General features: G+C 36.1%; 1 protein-coding gene across 3 annotated transcripts in view; it reads left to right on the top strand.

Moving 5' to 3' along the window:
• phkb (phosphorylase kinase, beta) overlaps nucleotides 1–23,755 on the top strand; it is an 89,384-nt gene that overhangs the window by 20,034 nt on the left and 45,595 nt on the right. For all 3 annotated transcript variants that reach the window (XM_052149026.1, XM_052149016.1, XM_052149009.1), the window contains 6 exons: nucleotides 6,104–6,211; nucleotides 8,111–8,191; nucleotides 12,133–12,248; nucleotides 16,590–16,653; nucleotides 22,295–22,390; nucleotides 23,550–23,747. In XM_052149026.1, coding sequence (XP_052004986.1) covers nucleotides 6,104–6,211; nucleotides 8,111–8,191; nucleotides 12,133–12,248; nucleotides 16,590–16,653; nucleotides 22,295–22,390; nucleotides 23,550–23,747 — 663 coding nt within the window. The remainder of the gene's footprint in view (nucleotides 1–6,103; nucleotides 6,212–8,110; nucleotides 8,192–12,132; nucleotides 12,249–16,589; nucleotides 16,654–22,294; nucleotides 22,391–23,549; nucleotides 23,748–23,755) is intronic.

Genomic DNA, 23,755 nt, shown 5'->3' on the forward strand with positions numbered 1-23,755 from the left:
TGTGTTGGAACTGTGGGAAGCCCTGAGATGTTCATCCAGCATTTGGCACCTGGAAAGGTGTGCAAACTGTGTGGTACATAAATCACCTGGAACAGCTTACAGTCCTCTTGGCTCTGAGAGCTTTTCTATCAGACCTGCAATTTCTCTCATTCTGATTCATACAGACAACAATGCAGTTGTGGCATATTTAAATCCCAAGGAGGAGTACGGTTATGTCCAATGTTGAATATTGCATGCCAAAATTCTCCTTTAGTTTAGTTATTTCTTCTCTCTATATGTGCTTTGCAAGCCCCTGGCCACCTGAACAATGGAACAGAATTACTCTTGCATCAGGGTACCAGGAAGGGGGAATAGTGACTTCATCCTTAGATAGTTCAGAGAATTTGGTAGGTTTTTGGGGAAGCCGAGGTGGACCTGTTTGCCTGCCTGGATGCACTGTCGCCTTTTGTACTCCATGATGCAAGCTCCACTAGGCTTTGAAGCCCTAGCTCACAAATAGCCAATGAAATGCAAATATGTGTTCCCTCCCGTCTGTCTTCAACACCAAGTGTTGTGCAAGATACAGTAAGACAGGGAAACCATGCTGCTAGTTGGCCAAAGTGACCGAACAGCCATTGATTCCCAGTGTTGGTACAGCTGTTGGATGCTCTTCTGTGGGAAATTCCTTTGAGGGGGAGGATCTGCTCTTGCAAGCCTGAGGAGCTGTGAGACTTCATGTCTGACCCCTGAACGGGGCTCATCTGGCTCAACAGGGTTGTCACAGCAGGTACTTGACACCATAATACAGGACCGGGCCCCCTTAACAAGGTGGCTGTATGCCTTAAAATGGCGACTTCGGGAGTTGTTCACGTTCAAACCGACGAACACCGGTATTACCGCTGGTTGGACACTAGGTGGTATTATGGGGCCATTTTCGTAAAGCAGGGTTAGGGTTAAGCCTACACAATAAAGCAAGACACCTTGATCACTTAAATATAAATCATGTTTCGAGGTGAACGTGTTTTTGTATTATTTTTTTTTGTTTTAAACACGGATGAATAGGCTGTTAAGTCACAATGAACTTCTCTGTGGAAATAAAGCGAACTGAACTCAAAGCAGCTCCTGAGCTGAAATGTCTTAGGTCATTTACAGCACTCATAGATGATTCTGTTCTTAATATTATTATAATAATATAATAAACAGTTTCTTCAAGCACGTGTCTGTGTGTCTACGGGCAAGTTATGTGTAATATTAATTTGATAATAATAATAGTCTAATAATAATTATTTAATACATTAATGGGAAAACGAGCCAAATATCATCTCGACATTTTCAAAGGTGTCTGCTATTGGCATCACTGACCATCATCGATTCCCGAGATCATTGTCTATCGGTACAACCCTATGCAAGATAGAGGTTTGTCCAGTGTTTCACTACCCAGGATGGTTAGAGCCATTGTTTACATGTAGGTTGACAAATTGATTTTGACCATGTCGTCCTCTCTTTTTTGCACTATATTGTGAAGAGTGTTGTTTTCATTGGTTCAGTACCCTGTCGGCTAGTACCAATGTATCACATTCTGGTCTATGACTGTTTTTTCTCTTGTCTTCCTACTATGTTTGAAGCAGAATTATTCACGGAATGTTTCACTACTTGGAGTGGGTAGTGCCATTGTTATGCTATTATCATAAAAACTAAAAGTTAAATACAAATGGGAGGTCATTCCAATATTTTTACTACCATATTCGCTACAAGGCATTAACGTGTGTGTAAATCAGTAGGGTGGTGATACTGATGCATCATCAAATTTATCAACTTGAGACAGAACGTCACAGTTACAAGTGTAATCTAGGTTCCCTGAAATATTGAACGAGACACTGCAAAACATTGCCGCTCTACCGATTTCTAGCTGTTAAGTCACTGAGAGATCATCTCTCCTCCCTACTGTTGAAAAAACAGTTGAAAAATCTGCCGATGCGGTGTTGGGCCCTAACTTGTATGTCCGCTGATGACATCCAGATGGATGGATCGCCAAGTGGCCAAGTGCCTGATGGTCAAAATTGAAGTGATTGTATAGGGTTTCAAGATTACAATCATTACTGAGACGGTTTGACAATGTTCCTATGGTGATCTGCCTGCAATGGCTGTGGTCATTTGCTAAATTGCTGGGTTGCTGTTTGGTCCAGCTGGTACTATTCTGCACCACCAATTGAATGGAAATGTCAACTTATGCATATAACTACTGTTCTCAAATGGAGGGAAGCAAATGTACAAGAAAACAACCCTTAGACAATGGTACATTGATAGTATAAGTTGGTATTACTATGGTACTATGGTATGCATATATCATGGTATTTACAAGTTATTCTAAGGTATTTAAAAGAATAGTACAATGCTACAGTGTTGGCTAGTACCATGGTATCAGATGGTATTACCATAGTACTTTGATATACTATGGTACTTAATGACTACCATATTCATATGCAATGTTATTTACAAGGAACTCCAAGGTACTTAAACAATACTGTACTATTACCATTGTACTGTGATGGTATCAGATATATTACCTTGATACTTTAATATGTACCATTGTACTTAGTTATCATTTTATATACCATGATTTGTACAGTACAAAGTAATCCAAGGAACTACGCTTTTACAATGGTATATTTCCCAAAACCATGGTATTACCATGGTGCCATTTCCAAAAATCATGGTCAATTTTGGTATTGTTTTGTTAGTATTTTTCCATGTTTCATCTTGAGCTCAGTAAAGACTTGGATTCTACTGAGCCAAAGGTGACCTTGAAATAAGGTGTGGTGTGAAATAATATTAATTATATAGCTTTTTTTAATATATCTTTGATCTACACATTTTTTTTTTTTTTACATTATTTATGATCTGCTGATGTCCTGTTGTCTTAAGGCTTTCTTAATAGTAAGAGCAGTCTCATTTCAAGTTTATGGTGTTTTTACAGTTGGCCGTCGCTCATAAGCAATTGTTCTCTCCCAGCATAGACCTGAGCAATTACGCCTCTCTTTTACCTTTTGCAATGGTTCCATTTAATTTATTCCTGACCCTCAAGACCTGATTTGAAAGAAAGCTTTTCTCTGTCTTAATAAGAATGCCTCGTTCATACAATTAATTACATAGTGCAGTTCTCATTAACATCTGTCTATGGCATTTACAAAGACGTTTTTTATTTTTTTTTAGAAACAATTTGACGCAACTGTTCATATCATCAGTTCCCCGGGTATATTTAACAGACGTGTTTACTGCAGCACACTGCTGATATCACACTGTGAGAAAAATAAGTCACAAACATGAAAAGCCACAACAAAGTGGGATAGGAAAGTCTGAATTCACAGATTGTAGTCCAGGCATGTACTTTTCTTGTATTGTTGCTTTCTGCTTTCCAGCATTATACTGATCTTTATGCACCCACAAATACATATATAAGAGCAGTTCTCTCATGAAGTAGCCTGTGCACTCAGCTTTTGATGGGTACAATAAAGATTTCCAAAGTCACTCCTAATAAATCACTTTGATAGAGTCTCTGTTTTGCCAAGTTGTGTGTCACAGAATAATAGATGTTCTAGCAACTGAAGGTTACTTGCTTCCCTGTTGAGCTTTCAGTTTTATTGGTTTAATTTTACAGGCGGTGATGACTAACAGATGTTTCAAATGTCATTCCTTGTCTCACAGGTGTCTTTATTGCTCTTTTTTTCCTCTATCTAAATTTGCTTGACTGAGAAATGGATTTGGGCCCAGGGATGAGTGTTTGTCTGAATCTTACAGCGGTGTTTGACTTGTTTTACAGAGGTGTAACTAGACTGGTAGAAAAAATTATAATATTGTAAATCTGGGACAGAAGGATGCCTCGCATGACATGACAAAAGAGGGGAAGGGAAAAAGAAAAAAATGGGCCACTTATTTATAACACTTAAAATATGCTGTGGGGGCCCATGTGAGATGTGGTCAATGGGAAAGGTCGTCCCAGATTTGTGCTGTATAGTGATGTGAGAAGTGTGCTCTCAGTCTCTCCTTCACTGTAGGATTATAGTATGCATATGACTGATAGTTAACTGATACTGTAGATGGCTTTAAGCAAGACTAATTTCTTGTACAACATGTATGGCTCATTTCTACTATGCATGACATTTTCATGTCCCATAAATGTCATATATGTTGTATACAATTTTAAACTAAAATTTTGAAGAATTATACTCTAATTTTTTGTGGAAATTAAAAAAATTGAAATTGGCAAAAACATTCCATTCTACTTGTTTAATTGAGAAAAACTGGCATGATAATTATAAAATGTCATTAGATGTTTCAAAACTATAAATTAAATTCATGTTGACACATTCATGTAAGCTAATCAATCCTTCACTGAGCAATTGCTAGCTTTAGCTCCATCCCTTAAATGTCTGGCCATTGTGTAATAATCAAGCGTGGTATACCCTTTTCTATAACTACAATAGTTCCTTAACTTACAGAAGCATATACATTTATTTAAAAGTTCAAAACATACTGTATAGAGGAATGACCTGTATACATTTTCTCTTCTGTGTCTATGCTAAGGACTAAATGGTCATTGATGTTGTTTGTCAAATTGTACATACTGACCTTATAGTTAGAACAGAGAATGCACTGTGTTTTCAGGGTTGTAGTTGTTTCTTGAATTGATTCTTTCTCCTTTATTTCTTTCTTTATGCATGTAAGAACACAGACAAGATCACAGACAAGTAGCCTAGAAATCCTAGAGACTTTAATTATGGATTATTATCAATCCAGTGTCATATTGAGTGCCTTACGCTTTGATTTCGTGTCACTTTTATAGCAGAAATATCCCATTCTTTTCTTTTTATTTGTTATTGTGCGCTTTAGTCCTCATTTTTGTACTGTATGAAATAATATTGCTTGAAATTATATCGTTTTCATCCTCATTCTTCATGTCTGATAAAATAAGTCTCTCTGGCAGTCACGTCTGCTGGATAGCTGATTTTCTGTAGTGAGTCAGACGTCTTACCTATCCTCTGCGTTGCTGCATAATCTCTCTATGTGCTTGAGTCTATGGCTTGCATCTCTTCAGTGTGCAATTTATTTATCATCTTCATCTTTTTCTGTTTCTTCACCTTTTAATTTCATCTGGTAAATTATGTCCTCAATCAACAACAATCTGGTTTTTAATGAACAAACGTTAAGGCAAGTAAATGACAATATCTGCAGCATGTGCGTCATGTCATGTTTATTTAAGATATCTTTCACTTAATCCACCATAAGAAATTAGTGTATATACTGTATTAGTATGTAGAATTAATGTTGCTGGAGACTTTCAGTGCATGTAGCAACAAGCCCCACAGTGTCTTCTGCCTGACCTATTCTGTGACTGATTACAGTGTATGCAGAACAACATGTGTTTTATATGTTTTTTTTATTTTGCCTTTTAATACTAAATACAAAAGCCAGAAAATAAACTTATCAACTGGAAACACTGGAGTGATTTCTATAAAATAAAATATCTGCATTAGTTCCCATACTTTTTTGGAAATAATCTTTGATATGCCTTAATGCTTGTTTCTACACCTCTGGATCAAGTCATGTTACAAAAAAGCTCTTTTAAAACATGTTTGCTGTTCATCGGTAGTGCTTAAGACTTTAGAGAGTGGATCATGTGTTCAGCAAATTCGAATTCGAATTCTTGAGAGATAAATGTAGATACTCGTCCTGAATGAGCATAATAGTCCTCTTGCTGCAGCCTGGCATCTATTTCGAAGCAAGTAGACATCCAGGAGCACCACACCTTTCTTTTGGAGAGATACAACTCTCATGTCTACTTGATTGAAATTTGTTGGTTTAAAATATTGTTTAAAATTTGATGTGTATTTATTAATATAATGCAATATCAAAGCATATGACTTTAAAATTAGATAACAGACATTTTAAGGGCACAATGCCTTCCAGGAATATCAATGTGCTCCTTTTTTCCTGTTTAACTTCAGTAACATTTGATGAATAATGAAACTGCAGATTTCTGATATGGAGGGAAAGATCAATTTTTTCATGGACCTTTTTCCCCCTCTGTCTTTCCTCTCTCTCTCTTCCTCTCATATTTTCACAGGTGGAGAAGTTTAAGCAGGACCCAAACCCATCCACGTGCTTGCACTCAATATTTAATGTTCACACTGGAGATGAGGTTTACGCCTATAAAGAGTTTAGCCATCTACAGGTACTAACAGGGATGCTTCCCATTACATATTCAAACACTATATTCTTATAAACTTTCCAATATTTTCTTATTTGAAAAAATTAAATGCATGCATCTTTTACTCCTGGTCAGCTTTATTTTTTCCAAGTAATGGGTCGTTCTGACAAAATACTTTGTGTTAAAAAATCTTAACACATTTTATCATCTCATCTTAGATGTTTTATGAAGACCCGCACAAACGCGTGTACTCAATTATTGCAACATGTTGCCTATTAATACTTGCATATTTGTTTGTTTTTGAGTAGTCTATGGATAATATAAACATTTCATTATATTGAAAAACTTTTTTTTGAAGATTGTAAATTATTCGTTAGTGATATGTCTTTTTCAAAAATATGCATCAACCAAAAATGTTTTAATTGGCTCCTAATTTAAAAACATTTCCAGACCCCTGTTATACAATCTTAGGCATTATACGGAGGTAAGATGAAAAGAAAATGCAATCGAAACTTTCCTGAAGACAGTCAGTTCCCTTCAGAGATACTTTTATATAAAACGGTCATAAAGGTGTTGCATTCAAGGGCTTTAGTTAAAGTCTTCAGAAGTCATAATCACTATGAGAGCACTTGGATTTCATCACGAGTCATTCTATATATTTTATATTACTTGTCATGTTTTAAATAAAGTGTTGTGACTGTAAATCTGCCTGTTATGTTTTTATATTGCCAACATGTTGTTATGGTATATTGTTGACTGTTGAGAAAGTTTAGAAAAGGCACACGCACATTTAGAGGCAATGTCGGGTCATTTCAAACTTGTCGCGCTACAAAAACACGAGATTAATCGTGAATCATTTTAATTTACTGACAACCCTAAAACATTTGAACAGTAATTTTACATATTAATCTTTCTGGATAATGAAATTACTTACCTTTCCTTGTGGTTTTTGAAATGTCTGATGAATTTTGAGGTTGCGGTGGTTGTATCGGAACCAGGTATATGTGCCATGTATTTATTCACACGGTCCAATTCGAAATCTTTTTATCCAAAGGAGATTATTTTAGGAACTCGACAATCATCTGTCATTTTGTGAGAGCAGCATTAACTGCAGATGCAGATCAAAGGTGCTGCACGCTCTAAACACATTTCATTGCTGTTCATTGTATTATTGAATATAATAATAATAAAAACATTCAAGTCATTGTCGAGTCATGCAGTTCAAGTCAAGTCTCGAGTCGCTGATTCTCAAGTCAAAGTCAAGTCAAGTCGTTTTCTTCTGTTAGTCAAGCAAGTCACAAGTCCTCGAGTCAAGTCATGTAACTCCAGTCCTCCACCTCTGCAAATTACTATATCGTGATAGATATCGTTATCTTGATATCAAATTACTCATAGCATGGTATAAGATTTTGGTCATATCGCCCACCTCTACTGTTACTGTTATGTCATGTTGTACTTTGTTACTGACTGCTTGTTTATATTACAATATGTAGTTAAATATACACAAGTTTTGTTGTAATAAGTGGAACTTTATAAAAGAATAAATGCATGAATGAAATATCAAATTTGTTGTTGGCTTAAAAAATGTATTTATAGTAAGGATAAATTATTGTAAAGCATTTAAGCCTCAAAGTCTGCAAACACACCTTTTGCAAGAATTGTTTTTAATTAATTTCTGAATTGTTATATCTGCTCTTTTGAAACTTGAAACAATCTCATCATTCTTTTAAGAAAGATAGGCATATCCTCATGCTTCACGTCTGTTTTATTCTTAGCATTGAGAAACAGTCTCAGTTTTCCCATTTATTTTCCTCACCCTTCCCACACTGTATATTCGTATGAGATATAAATGTAAAGTGGCTTATATTAAAAGATCTATAACATAACCATTCTATAATGTTTCTTTCCTCTCTTTTCAAACAGATTGATGCCTTGTCTCTGTTCCTACTGTACCTGGTTGAAATGATTTGTTCTGGACTCCAAATCATCTACAATACAGATGAGGTATGGCTGGGCTGCATTAACTTCACTAAAATAATGAAACCAAAAATACCATGGTATTTCTTTTTTTGGACCATGTACCATGTAAATACCATGGCAGATAAATGTCTGTTAATCATTCAGTGTGAATGGTAAATTGAAGTACTATGGTATTTCCATCTTGATACATCACTGTACCATGATACAGCCTCTGTACTTTTTAGTAAAATTAAGTCCATGAGAAGGAAAGAATTGAATATCTTTTCACCCCAGTCAGGTTACAACAGATAAGACAGAAAAATGTCTTTCACCCAAAATTTTTGCTTTTTGTTCATCATTTAATCCCTACATACTGGATCGTCTCTCTTTCTGCCCGGGGCTTGCTCTTAGGGCATTCTGTTTATGACTACATTGAGCAATTAAGTTGTTAGGAACATTACTACAGAAATAAAGTTAAGCTGAGTTCAAATAGTTTAGGGTAAAGAGAGTAAATGCCAATTCCTGCATTTTTTGAAGGAGCTGAGAGATCGCTTATGCAACTGCTTATGGGAAATGTGTTTGGGAAATGTGAAGCTTTCTAATAAATCCTTAAACCCTGCCCACCCTTACCCCAGCGGTGAAGCTGAACCCTCCCAGAGAAGAGGCTGAATTGTGTTAACAGTTGCTGTAATTGATGCTTAATGGGAATAGTTCACCCAAAAATGAAAATTCTCTCATCATTTACTCACCCACATGCCAACCCAGATATGTACGACTTGATTTCTATTGCAGAACACAAACTTAAGATCTTTAGAAGAATATCTCAGCTCTGTAGATCCATACAATGTAAGTAAATGGGGTCCATAAAAGCAAAAAAGGCAGCATAAAATTAATCCATACGTCTCCAGTGGATTAGTCCATGTTCTGAAGCAATTCAATCATTTAGGGTGAAAAAAGAACGTAACTCAATTTTTACTATAAATCTTGACATCTGCAGTCTCCTTGGCAATCATGATTTCAAGTTCGATGCTCTGCCCATGTGTCAACTAATAGGAAGTGTAATCTAGCTTGAAATCATGATCGTGTCTACAGTAGGTACTGCAATTGCAAGATGCACTGTGAACAGTCTGTTATATTTAGGCCTGATCTCACCCAAAATCGATTGGAACGCTTCAGGATTTAACCACTGGAGTCTTATGGATTACTTGTATGCTGCTTTGTGCTTTTATGCGTTTTTTTTTTATTTATTTTTTTTATTTTGTCATCATTCATTTGCAGTGTGTGGAGTAAATGATGAGAAAATTTTGGGGTGAACTATTCCTTTAATTTTTCTTTTCCTTACTGGCTCTACAATCTGCTGTAAAATTACTGTCTGTTAAATACCTGTATCTTTATTTATATTTATTCAGCCATGGATAATCAAAAAAAAAATACTGTTCCACTTAAATGTTGTATTTAGTCAATTACAGTTTACATTTACTTTGTTTGCATGAAAGGCAATATCACCTTACTAGTGGAGCCTCCCACCCAAAGCTTAATAAATGGACATAGTAGCTTTTTAGAGGCATTTTATGTTTTGCTATTTGCAAAAGAGGCCTAATTGACGTGTCAAAACAGTGCCTACTCGGATGTGTAATGCAGTTAAAAAGCACAGTCATGAAATCATCAGGCCATTACATCCATTTATTAATGAACAGCAGGGAAATTAGGGAGAAATTGCCAGTTTAATATTATTCCTTCCCATAACTGGCAGTATAATTTTTTCTTTGTAAGCTTTGCCTCATCGGAGTGCCCTGGTTCTCTAGTATGGTGTGGCTTAGTAGTTAAAGATTGTAAGGTTATAGGTTTATTGCACAGAGGGAGAATTCATGAGCTAAAAACATTGTGCCCTTGAGCAAAGACACTTAACCCCAGTTTGCTCCTGAGGGGTTGCCCTTGTAGTCAAAATGTACTGTAAGCCAGTGTGGATAATGTATAGGGTGCAAAATAAGGTTTGAACTCTTAAAACAGTCAAATGTATGTTAGTTTTGTTAAGTTAAGGTGCTTAACTTTCAGAAAATGTTGTCTGTCCACATCAGGAGGTCACACACTGCCTGGCCAAATAAAAAAGTTGCAGAATAAACAGAAACTTAAGAGCCTTTGATTGGATCATTATTGCTGTGATTAATATGTTTCAGCTGGAAACAATTCTTTTTACCCTAACTGATGCAGTGTGTAGCTTCTCAATTTTTAAACAGCCATGTCAGAAGACGTGGAAAAGGTCTTACTGTGTTTCAGAAGGGACAAATTGGCATGCATCAAGCTAAGAAAACAAATAAGGAGGTTTCTGAAATCACTGGAAGTGAGTTAAGAACTGTCTAATGCATTATTAAAACCTGGAAGGATAGTGGTGAACCATCAGATTCGTGGAAGAAATGTGGTCAGAAACAAATCTTGAATGAATGTGATCAGAAATCAGTAAAATGCTTGGTGAAGTCACATTGTAAAAAATGGACAGTAGAACTCATGCCTATGTTTAATAGTGAAAGTAAGACCATTTTCACACCCACAATTCAACCCCATTCAAAGTATTTGGGATCTGCTGGAGAAGACTTTACAGAGTGGTTCGACACTCCCGTTATCAATATAAGAGCTTGGCCAAAAATGAATGCAACTCTGGATGGAAATAAATGTTGTGACATTGCATAAGGTTGTAGAAATATTGCCATGACGAATGTGTGCTGTAATCAATGCTAAAGGCAGACTTTTTTTTGGCCAGGCAGTGTATGAATGCAATTGTTATTAAAGCTAAATGAAATCGAATGCATTAACCGATGTTAACAAATTGACCTTATTGTAAAATGTTACCAAAATGGCTATACTTGTGCAAATGGAAGGAGTATATGTAGTTGTCTTCCCTCCATGCCGTAGAAAGGTTCAAATATTTGACTAAATTTAGTCATTTGATGTGAAAAACTAAAACAACCAACTAACAATTAAAGTGCCATTTAGGAGTGTTTTTCTGTATATCCTGTGCATTACAAGGCTGATTCAAAACTCAGGAGTGAGTTTTGGCTTTTGAGTCATTTCCCCATTAAGAAAAGTAATTGTTTAAGTCTATAATTAGGAAGACTTTGTCACTGACATACAGTTCAGACAATGGGCCGCTCCAGCAAGCAGTGTAAAATTATTAACTAAAAAGCCTTATCCAGCAAACACGAATGACTGTGACCGATCCATCCTCATCAGCAGAAAACAATAGTTATTCTCCTGCTCCGCTCTAACTCGGTGAAGCTGAGTAAAGGAAGAGAAGAGAAAATAGTGCCACCCCAGGCCAGTGGTATTCATTAAGTTACCATAAAGCTCATCACATTAATCATTTTAGTCCAGACCCAAAATAAAAGCTCTCAGCCATCCCTCTCTCCTCCTCTTCCCCTCTGCATTTTGTCTTTTGCCTACCTTCCTCAGTGCCCCATTTTAACATGCTTTAGGGGCCCTCGTGTCTCGTCATGTTAAATTAAAAGCGCAGTCAGTCTGGACTCCCTGGGTGTTTGAACATTTCCACATTTATGTACCATAAAGTCATCATTCTTTCTCTCGTCTTGTTTTTCCTATGGCCTCATTTCACAATAGGGATGGGGAGATTTTCCCAAAGTTGTGAGGGGCTTATGACATTACCGATACCACCCATGGAAGTGATGGATTGCTTTTGTTGCCATATACGGTAGATCATTATTCAAATAAAATTCTTCTGGGCCAAAAAAATCGGAAAATTAGATGGGTATCACGAAGGAATCTAATGTATATGTATAATGTAATGACAAATGAAAAAAAAACTGTGTGTAAAACACTCATGCTGGCCTAGTTAAACTTTCAGAGCAAGCCTACTTTTCACAGCTAACCTGCATTTGTTAAGGTGCACTGAAGTCTGCATGGCAAGCAGAAGAGATGGGGATATTGGTGGAAAATGTGATGCATGACAGTATTTGGCATGTTTGTATTTGTAGGTATCATTCATCCAGAACCTGGTGTTCTGTGTGGAGAGGGCATATCGTGTGCCAGACTTTGGCATGTGGGAACGGGGAAGCAAATATAACAATGGAAGCACAGAGCTTCACTCTAGGTGAGTTTCATTACCTTTTCTATAACTCTGTCACTAAATGGAGCTACTACAAGATAAAAGATTAAAATTAGATAAACTAGGTGGGCTAGGATACATTTAGAATATAACTGAATTAGATGAAGAACAAAGAACTTATTTTTGCTTATTAAGTAGCGGGAATAAATTGTGTATTCTGAATTCAGCTGCATTATTTCAGTTTTATTAGTTCTTAAGACGCCTATATTTATTTGCTAGGAGGTAAGTCAGCACTCCGGTTGCTCAATTTGGAATTCATTGCCACAACCTTTTGTTTACTAGTGCTCTCATATATAATGAAACCCAACACCTGGAAAGATGTGACTTTCAAAAGTTTGAGCTCATGTTGAGAAGGTTATAGAGAGGAGCATGTCTCTGGTGGCCCTCCGGTAAAGGTGGCATTTCATTTCACCTCTCCTGGGTGAGCCCATGAGTGAATAAACTAACAGAGAGGACTCACATATTGAAGCTCCTATCTGCCCATTGCAGAAGTTATTCTTAGTGCTCTGCAGACAGTATGGACAATGTCCTTTTTAGAAGAGCAAGTCAATAGGCAGTGACTTCAGCTCTCACTTTGCCTCTCTTTCACAACCAAGTTCACTAATGATTCTAACCATTGCCAGTTCCTTATCTTTGCCAAGCACAGCATCCCTACAGAGAGCTAATTAGAGTATTGACTTCTGTACTTTGCTTTAACTGCAAAAAAATAATGTTTAATATTTTAAGCAGATAAATCCAAGATCTTGAAACCTTTATAATGATACATTAAGTGAATCCTCTTTTCTGCTAAGTAGTAATTGTAAAGCATTGTTTTTTCTCATTTATTCAGAAAATGTGAAGCCCCACACTTCGACAAGTCAGATACAATTAAACTTGTACCAAGTACACAAAGGCCAATGATACATTCATAACACCTATGGTGTATAATTGTAACTGTATAACTGTAAACGATAAAGATCATGTTTGTGTACATTCTAGTGCTAGTTAATTCAAAACACATCCTCCGATTATGAAGCATGGATATATGTAAACACACAAGCAAGACAAACAAGTTGATATGGAAGATATATCTTTTAATGCCCTCAGGGACCATTTTTAAATGCATAAACATATCAGTAAAATACAGCAGTAGTTTAAAATACATTTTTATATTATCAGTTATGGCAAAAGAGTGCTGGGTTTCCCTCTTTGCAGTGTCTTTGCAAACTTATCACAGATAGTTTGGTTTACTGTAACCAAATCAGACCATAAAAAACACAAAACATTTTAATGAGAGAAAACTGTTAAAGGGATAGTTCACCCATAAATGAGTAAATCCTCTCATCATTTACTCACCCTCATGCCATCCAAGATGTATATGATTTTTCTTCTTCTGCAGAACACAATCAGTTTTGGGTGAGAACAGATCAAAATATTACTAGTTTTTCACTATACATTTTGACATCAGCAGTCTCCTTGTCAATCATGACTATAAGCTTGATTACACTTCTTGGTGCCAACAAGCGCTCTGTGCATGCATCCAGCACTGGGAGATGTAATTGAGCTTGAAATTATGACCGTGCCTAGAGACTGCAATGACTAGATGTACAATGAATAATATGTTATTTTTTGGTCTATTTTTACCGAAACCCGATTAGATGGCTTCAGAAGACGCCATTGGAGTTTTATGGCTTACTTTTATGCTGCCTTTATGTGCTTTTACGAACAAAAATATTTTGGTCACCATTCACTTGCACTGTATGAACCTACAGAGCTGAGATATTCCTATATAAATTGTAATTCGTGTTCAGCAGAAGAAAGTAAGTCATACACATCTGGGTTGTCATGAGGGTGAGTAAATGAGAATTTACATTTTTGGGTGAACTATTCTTTTAAAAGTATATATGATTTAATTTATTGTGAATAAAAGTGTTTCCCTAAAACTGAAAATTACACAAGAAGCAAATTTTGACTTGCTAACCCCGTAGTCTGTTACTAAAACTGTCCCAGTATTGAATTGCATTTGTACAGCCTGACATAGCAATGGTGAGTGCATTGCGCATTAAGTTATTACTGATGCTACAGATTTTTTTGAGTGTTATTTATACAGTTCTCCACTATAATTTCATAGCAAATGCATAGCTATGAAAATTGTAAACACACTGAATGTTGTCAATATAAATATAATCAAAAACATTTTGCAAGCTTAAGCAAATTACTTGCAAATGTGTTTGCTATAAATGACTAATGTTATTTTATGTAAAAAAAAAAAGGAAATTGGAAATTATTGCCCTGTGTATCCCATAAAATGTGGGATTAATGTTGCATGAGTTTTGAATCTCTGTACTCTGGTTCAGCACAAAGAAAATATTTTTTTTTTACTGTTTTGAGAGCCATCACTTTTAGATCATATTGACATTGTGCCAGGTTCTGAGGAAAGTCAAAGAGCTCCAGAGGCTTGTTCGTAATTCATGACCTAAGTAGTCTGTCTTTAAAAACTGTCTTTTGAAATTCTGAGAAATGTTAATTAGTATAATTGGAAGTGTAATAAATGGCATTTACTCTGTTCCAAAAGCTGACAGATGTGAAAGCTGTTCCAAAAGGTAGTTCAATTATATTCCTAGAGGATATTATGTTGGACAATTTAACATTGTATATGTCTATCAAAAAATCCGAAAGCAATCACGCAATGCATTAAGATGAGCTAGATGAAAAAATTAATTCACTTCATTAGCTTTGCAACATGCTAAATTCCATTGAAATCAATTGTGAGTTGAGTCTTGGGACTCAAGAGCGATATTTGTGTGGATCACAGAGTTGCTGACTATGTAGTGTGTTTGAGGTTCCATAATACCTGTAGTAAGGATGCTGCCTTAGAAGGGCAGCTGAAAAAAAAAAAAATAGCATCTAAAATAATTATTTACAGAAGTCAATAAATGTCCAAATGTGCGTTTTGTTTTTGAATGTAAGGCTCAATGGGTGTGTTCCAAAACCTAGTGAGCTGCCTCCGGAGGCAGTACTTTAAAACATAATAGACGTGCTCCAAACGCAAAGGCTGTTCCAAAAGTTAGGTAATTATGTTGCCTTTTAAGATATCTCGTTTTAGCCAAATTCTAAGGTATCATTGTATGTATCCTTTCCTGGGTAGGCAGAATGCACAACGATGACCTCAGCAAAAAATAAATCCAAGATGGCAGACGAAGCGATATAATTGTTAACAATAAAAATACTTGGAATCCATTCAATACTGAAAAGTATCAATCCTTTTTTTTTTTTTTTTTTTTACTGATCTCCCGTGTGCTGTGTGTCAGGAATGCTATTTTAATTGCTACCTATGAAGAGTATACCACATCGGTCTCTTATGATGCTCCACTTCAGTAAGCATACTGCAATAGAAGACAGCTAACTATGTAGGCAAGAGAAAGCGAGGCAGCTCACTAAGTTTTAGAACTGAACTAATTTCCTTATAAAAATAACTATTATATTTGCTTGGTTATATCTAAAGATCACTTGAATTTGTTCTACAATCATTTGAAGTGACACTATATTGCCTTGAAATCCTGTTTAAAGCTAGTTTCCTTAAAAGGTACCTTCACATAAAAATGCTGTTTACCAAGTCATTGACTGACTGCACAATGATGTATTTTCCGGTTGGTGTTCCCCACCAATCAAAAAGCACAAACCTTTACAAATCGAGACTCTGTTATTTTAACATAATACAGCAGATGTTTTCCCCTGATTTTCTTTATTCATTGTCTGGTTTTGTCATTTTACCTTTACCAACTCGAATGTAAAAGCAACATACCCTGTCAGCATCATTGTCAACTTTTACTAACATGTCTAGGGCTGAGCAGGTTTGCTTTCTGCCTAGGCAGAAAATCAATATGCCTCAGAAACCTCATGCAGCTTCATTGTGATCATTGCTGATGGTTTGGTTGGCAAGGGATGCACAGAGCAGAGCTGGATTCTACCATGTTCTTTTCAATTTAAAATGATCCAATTGCCTTTCAGTTTGCTCGTTTTCTGCATTTTCACTATTGATTTTTCCACATTGATTTTATTTATTGCTCAGCACACCTAGCTCTAATCGTGCACTCTAATCGTATACTTTAGCAGAGTGAGTGGCTGAAGAAGCAAAAATGACAGAAAGTTTTAGATTTGTTTAACCTCAAAGGAGTCTTTCATGGAAGAAAACAGCTTTGGGTATTGGCACTTGTAACAGAACTTATTTAATGAGATCTCTGTACAATGTTATCTAAAAATTCTCAAATAGCAAGTGCAATATTCATATATCTTAAAAAGGAGTTCTGCTCAAAATGACTGTGCATTTGATCTGTTCTCTTGTAGCTCTGTGGGTCTTGCCAAAGCAGCCCTGGAAGCCATCAATGGATTCAACTTATTTGGAAATCAGGTACTGCAAATTTATTTTATTTTTTTTCATTTATGAGAAGGTTAGGCTGCTTAAAGTGATTGCACTCAAAAATAAATATTCTTTCATCATTTTTGGTGCATTCCAGACAACTCAGATCTCAGAATTCTCCCATCCCCTACTAGAAAATAACCAGTGGAATAGTTCTCGAAGTCAGACATCTGGCTTGCATAGTTAGGGCAGATCTTCAATGAGAAGCATAATTTCTAAGATGGCAGTGGATAACATATTTCTGAGTGTCATTAAGTTTAACAATATTGATATGTTTACATGTTTTTAGCTTTTTGTCTGCCATTTTTAGTGCAAACGCAAGCGTTTTATGTTTGTGCAATAATTGGCATAAGAAAACGAGTCATGGCGCCGTCAAGTTTTGTTTACATTCAATCATGACGTATGATTGACTGAAATGATTTGAGGTTGGAAGTGGGAAATTTAATTTCGGGTTTTCCTACCTTCCTCCTGGAACATGGCATTACTCATCCTCATTTTGTTGGAAACCTGTTGTGATGGTCTACTTCGGAACACCAAAGGCTATGCAGTATTTTGCAGAATGTCCTAAGTGCCTACATCAAAATTGGATGGTGACCTGTGGCTGCCAAGCTCCAAAAAGGTTTAATGATGACAGAATTTTCATTTTCAGGTGAACTTTCCCTTTAATCAGTAAATAATCAATGCTTTTTGAGGAACTGTGTTTGATGTCCAAAACAGAGAGATTATTGGTGGTTCAGTACAGCCAAAGCATGCAATGTTCTAACATCTTTTTTAATCTTTATAATATTTACTAAATAATGTGTTTTTATAGAATGTGTCTACTCTTGCATGAGGGTCTAATTCTTCATGAGGGGAAACAAAAACAGGGTGATCAATGTTATTGGGTTAGATGGTGTTTGAGCTATCCATTTTGTCAGATTTCCAACTTTGATGGATTGCAGACACTTCTTTCTATCTGATTTTGGGGCTCTTTTCTTTTTGGAGCAGTCATTAGTGGGATTCATTTGTTTTGTTGTTGAGGAAAAGTCAAGATGGCAGTGGGCCACATCTATTATATTTGGTAATGGACCAGAAAAGTGATAACATACTCTAAGCGCATCCATTTAGGAAGAAGTAACCCCCCCACCAACCTAATATATGCAAAGATGAAGGCCTTTTCAGTTACTGAAATATTAAATGCACTGGTCATGTTGGTTGTTTTTCAGTTGTGTCACTGAAGGACAAGACAACAATTTTATTAATTTGGTGTAGTAGTTATTTGGAGACTGTCTCCATCACGTTTTGTTATGTTTTGACCTTTACTAAGTTTGTCTCTGTCTCCCTAATGTGACTGTCTGTGTTCTATCATTAGCAGGAAACATGGTGCGGTGTATGGAATGACTTTATGGAAGTTATTCAGTGTTGTTATGAATTAATGGAGGACTCAGATGGCTGGCATTGCCATGTGTCTCTCAGTTGGATGGAAGGCGTGCTGTGTCATCACATGAGTTATGTTATTAATGATGGCTCTCATGCTCCTTTTCCTCTACTAACTCTCAGCGTGGCCCGTAGAACCGGCATTTCATCTGTTTCTGGAACATGAGCAGTCAGACCACCATTAGCACTGGAACAAAGCAGGCAGATCTTTAATGCCATATGTTGAGCTTGGTTAGTTCAAAGTTAAAAATGAAGTGCAAAAATTATATGTGCAAATTATATATATGATCATGCTTAGATTTACATTGTTCAGTGCCAAGTATGCTCAGGTTAGTTAAAGCCAGCTCTTATCTCAGTCGGTTGATGATAGCATATTCTGCCTGAATCTACATATCATCTGACATGCCCCCCATTCTCACTCTCTTCTTCACAATCATTTACATTATAATCCTTCTCAGCATGTAAATTGTTGGTTCAGAAGCTTATATAAGCATTTCAGGTCTGTGTGAGCTTCTCTCAACTAAGTGTACCACAAAATGGTGCTTGTTGTACAATCAGTCTGGGCACGTAGTAGAAGTGAAATTGAAAAAGTGCTCTTGGTTTAAATGGAGAGGTGTGAGAAGAATGCAGAGAAGCAATGGTTTGTTCTGATTGGATAGCCCTTGATGGCTAGGAAGCAGCCACTTTGTGAGGTTACTTAACAGAAAAACAAAGGAAGATAAAAATCTGCAGAGGAATGTGTGCACAAATATATTGCAATTGTTTTTTAACACAGACTGTGTGTGAAAATTGGGCTTTTGAAATTCTTTAGGAGGTGTCAGGTGCTGCATTGTGCTCCTACAGGAAGCTTCTTTGTCAAAGCTGTTTTTCACAGTTTTTGTTGGATGCAGTGTTCGAAAAACATTTAATCTGTTCCAGTACTATCCCTGTTTGCTTTCCTATATTTTGGGGCCCCCTATTTGTTTGCCAAAGGAAACTTCATGGTCTATTCATGATATCAAAACTTTTAAATGTGTATAAGGATGACAATCTTTTGTCCGTCCAAGGATGTATGGTTCTTGGCCAGTTTAAAGGAATATTCCAGGTTCAATACAAGTTAAGCTCAATCAACTACATTTGTGGCATAACATTGATTACGACAATTTATTTTGACTTGCCCCTCCTTTTCTTTAAAAAAAAGTAAAATCTGGGTTACAGTGGATGTGAATGGGGCCTATCTGTAAACTTAAAAATTCTCACTATTTAAAAAGTTACAAGACATAATTGATTTGTGTTAACATGATTTTAGTGTGAAAAATCGCTTGCTAACATTTTCTGTGTAAAGTTTAGTTCTGTGTAATTTAACAACTTAATTTCCATTACTATGTCAACAAACACAAAAATTTACGTAAAAATTACGATTACGAAACAGTGTGAGTGGTGAGTGGTGGACTTTTAAAATGAGGAGGCAGTGACATTTCTATATTTATTTTTTGTATGTTTTTGGTATTTTTTTGTATTTTTTGTCTAATGTAAATTAATATTTTGGTTCCATTTGACATTTACATTTTCAAAATTTCATCCAAAAATGAAAATTCAGTCATTATTTACCCACCCTTATATTGTTCTAAGCCCATATGACATCTTTTTGGTACAGATCAATTCTGAAAAACTGTTCTGCTCACTGATGTCTTTCAATGGCAGTGGAAGGGGACCTTCTCTTTTTAGAAGTCTAATACATATATACATGCGATTCATGCCTTGTTCTAAAGACAGACGATAAGGTTTGGTGAGAAACGAACCATATATAATTTATTATTTACAGGGTTCCTTCGCATATCGGAAAACCTGGAATTTTGCAATGCAGTGCATTATCATGGAAATGATAAAAATACCTAAACGTCATGCAAAATAATAGTTTGTTCTGGATAATATATTAGAGTAATTAAACTTTAATATACTCTAATATGTCTCTAACAAGGTTTTTGTTACATCTACAAAAAAATGGCAATGACCATGACTCGGGATAGGTGTCAATTATAAAAACTTGGTCTTGTTTTGTCACTGTCAGCGTCTGTGCATTGAGAAACAACATAAATAGTCCTTTCACATACATTGTCTGCTCACCTGCTATAATCTAGTTTAAATAAGTATTGATATATTGCAAAATATATTTTTTTCATTTGAACATTGCTGTTGTGATGACTACAAAAACCTTTGAGTTGATTTTAGACAATGTTGATGGTCAGACCACTATTTTTGAAATTTTTGATATTTTTTTAAATAAATTCTAACTGGTTGAGGTGGGTGCGTGGTCTTTACACCTCTGGATGTGAATACATTTTTAATAATTCAACGATTGGAGTCTTGGCTTATACCGGGTTTACCACCGTGATGCAATCACAAAATCCAGTCATACAAATTTAATTATTTGTAAATTGTTGGATGTCATGGAATTTGAAATATTTGGGACTAAAATGAATGTTTTAATTGCACAATTCACAATTGCTTAGTCCAAAATGAATGTGTGAAACCTGACACTCAAACACTGAATGATCACCCAAGCTGTCAGTGTGTTTGTGTGCATGCGTGTAGTAGATGACAGACAGCAGAGCACTTTGAAGCACATACAGACTATGTATATTTATTCAATTAATCACAGCTTTTGGGGTTGTCAAACTACCGTCAGAAACACCTAAATAAAAGCTTTGTTTTAAATGGATGCAAGAACTGGTGGACAAAAAGACCAAAGAAACAGAGTACTACTGTATAGTAAGGTAATGTTAACTGTAATTAAATATCACATCTGTGATGTTCTGATGTGTGCAGCATTTCATTTGACAAAAATATCTCCAGTGTTGTTTCGGATTGTACTGTGAGGATTTTGTATAAAAGCACTTCATTTGATAAAAATGATTTAATGTTAGGTTTAATTAAAGTAATTCCATTTTCATTTGATTAAAGTTTTTATGAATTTATTTGATTGCACACCATTTTAATAGTAACATTTTATGAAAATATCTAAAATGGAATTTAAAAAACAATAACAATCCAATAACCACAATATACATCATGACCTCTCGTATGTTTTTGCTTAAATATTACACCCGTTGGGGTGACTCCAGTTAGGCTTCCTAAGCAACCAGTTGGCCCAGTTGCTAGGGTGGGTAGAGTCACGTTGGGTAAACCTCCTCGACGTCACTATAATGTGGATCTAATGTGGATAATATGGTGAGTTGTGAATACCACGGAAAATACCGTGGGCCTCCACACGCGCTATGTCTCTGCGGTAACTCGCTCAATAAGCGAAGTGATAAAATGCACATATTGACAGTCTCGGACGTGGAGGCAACTGAGATTTATCCTCCTCCACCCAGATTGAGGCGAGTCACTACGCCACCACGAGGGCTTAGAGCGCATTGGGAATTGGGGAGAAAAGGGGCGAAAATAAAAAAATATAATATTACACCCGTTGGGCACATAAAATGTACTTGAAATTACTTCAATAAAAATTATGCCTTAAAAATAGTGGGAACCCTAGTGAAAATCATCACAGACCATTGCTCCCTTATGTACGTTCATGAGAGTGCACTAGAGCAACTCTTCATTCAGCTCCCGTTCACATTTGGGGTATTCAAGTGAGAATATGCTTTGTTTTTGCTCCAACTGGACCACCACAGAGATATTCACTACAGAACACAACACAAGTATTAAAAGGCTGGATCCAGTTCATCCTGGTTATTTCTCTGTAAATATGTGTTAATGACCGAAAGAAGACATTTTTTGATATGTGGCATTCAAAGTTTATCGGAGTATGCCTTCAGGGCTGAATTTACAGGGGTCCCTGATAAAGATTGTAAATCCTTTCTTGGCATGTGGAGGTTGGTCGACTTGTGGAATTATTGGTTTATCAGAAAAGAATGTAAAATTGTTGCTGTGACCAGACACATGAGGCCTAGTGATAATTGAAATCGACAATTTTAGTAAATGCTGCATTACATCTTGTGTTTTTGAAAGAAGAATGATTTTATTTGAGAACACCCTGTTCAAGACTGACTTTGACCTTGATATTTCTAAACTGTCATGAACATATTTTCATGTTAACTAGTGGACTTTGTTAAAATGCTTATAACCCTCTATTACCTATTGCAGAAACTGTTTAGTTCCACTCATCAAGAGGTGGCAAGATCACATTCTATTGTTTGATTTATTATGTTTGTTTACCTGTTCCCTGCAGGGATGCTCCTGGTCTGTAATTTTTGTAGATCTGGATGCTCATAACAGAAACAGACAGACTATGTGCTCTCTGTTGCCCAGGGAGTCTCGTTCCCATGTGAGTATTGTTGCCTACTGTGCATATACAGAAAACTGATGATACATATTAAAGAGGTCATATCATACATTTTTTAGCATTTTCCCTCTGAGGTCCACTTATAGTGTTAGTCAAAGTTTCTTATTTAACATTTTTTACATTTTCGACATGGTGACCCAACTCAAAATGTCAGCCAACCCTGCAAGATATTTTAGCTAGATTTGCTTAGTTATATTTTGTAACATCTTATTATATCTTATATAGTAGATAATAAGTTAATGTGCCACATTTGGAATTGATGACAAATCATTTTACATTATTAATATTCTGTGTGTTTCATATATCTATTCATAGAACCCTCCACCCCCCACCCCACCTTGTGATAATGTATTAGAGTTAGATCTACAATCTAAGGATTTCAGAATGAGATGTTTTTGCATCTTAAGGCTGGATTATGCTAAATGACTTTAACACAGATTTTAGTTTTGTATGTTGTAACTTTCAAGTCGGTAAATGTGTGATGCCTAGTATTTTGAAAAAAATTCACATTTTAAAAATTTGTGTAGTCTAATACAACCTTTAAAATACAAAAAATACAGCCTTCAGTTTCAAAATATATATTTCAGTTCTGAAACTTACGTTATGTTTTCGTAGTACATCAAACTCTTTTATTTCAAAAGATCAAGGAAAATATAATAATACCGCTTAATTGTTACAAAACACTCATATCCAGCTCACAGAATGGCCCTCCCATCCTTCACTATGTCCATTAGGAGTACATAGCCCCCATTCTTCTCTGTAGTAATTCAAATAGGGAACAAAGTGATCTCTGCCCAAGAGAAGGTAAATTATTTTAATTGGTCAAAATAAAAAATAAAAAGAAGTGCATTATGTAGATTTGGTCTTCTTCTGCAAGTTCGGTGAAGTGGCGAGGTTTTTTGAATCTCTGTTTAGAAGTGCATAGGCTTATGTATCTCATTTATTAGAGCCTCTTAATGAGACTGACTAATGTGTTATTAAAGCTTTCGAGGCTAATGCAGAAAAATAGACCAATCTTCAGGAAGAGAGTGGTCACTTAACCCTAGGTTCCCTCAATATTTCCTGATGGAAGGTAAATTTAATTGTGAAACAGTGACTCAGTCAATGTCTATTCTAACAAAAGCATTGTGTTATCATGTAGAATACAGATTCAGCCCTCCTGCCCTGCATCAGCTACCCAGCATTCGCCGTGGATGATGATGCTCTATATTCCCAAACTCTGGACAAGATTGTCCGCAAACTGAAGGGCAAGTATGGCTTCAAGCGGTTTCTGCGGGATGGCTACAGAACAGCCAATGAAGACAAGAACCGCAGACACTACAAACCTGCAGAGATGAAGGTTAGTGT

This window comes from Xyrauchen texanus, chromosome 2, assembly GCF_025860055.1.
Source record: "Xyrauchen texanus isolate HMW12.3.18 chromosome 2, RBS_HiC_50CHRs, whole genome shotgun sequence".
NCBI classification, from domain to species: domain Eukaryota; kingdom Metazoa; phylum Chordata; class Actinopteri; order Cypriniformes; family Catostomidae; genus Xyrauchen; species Xyrauchen texanus.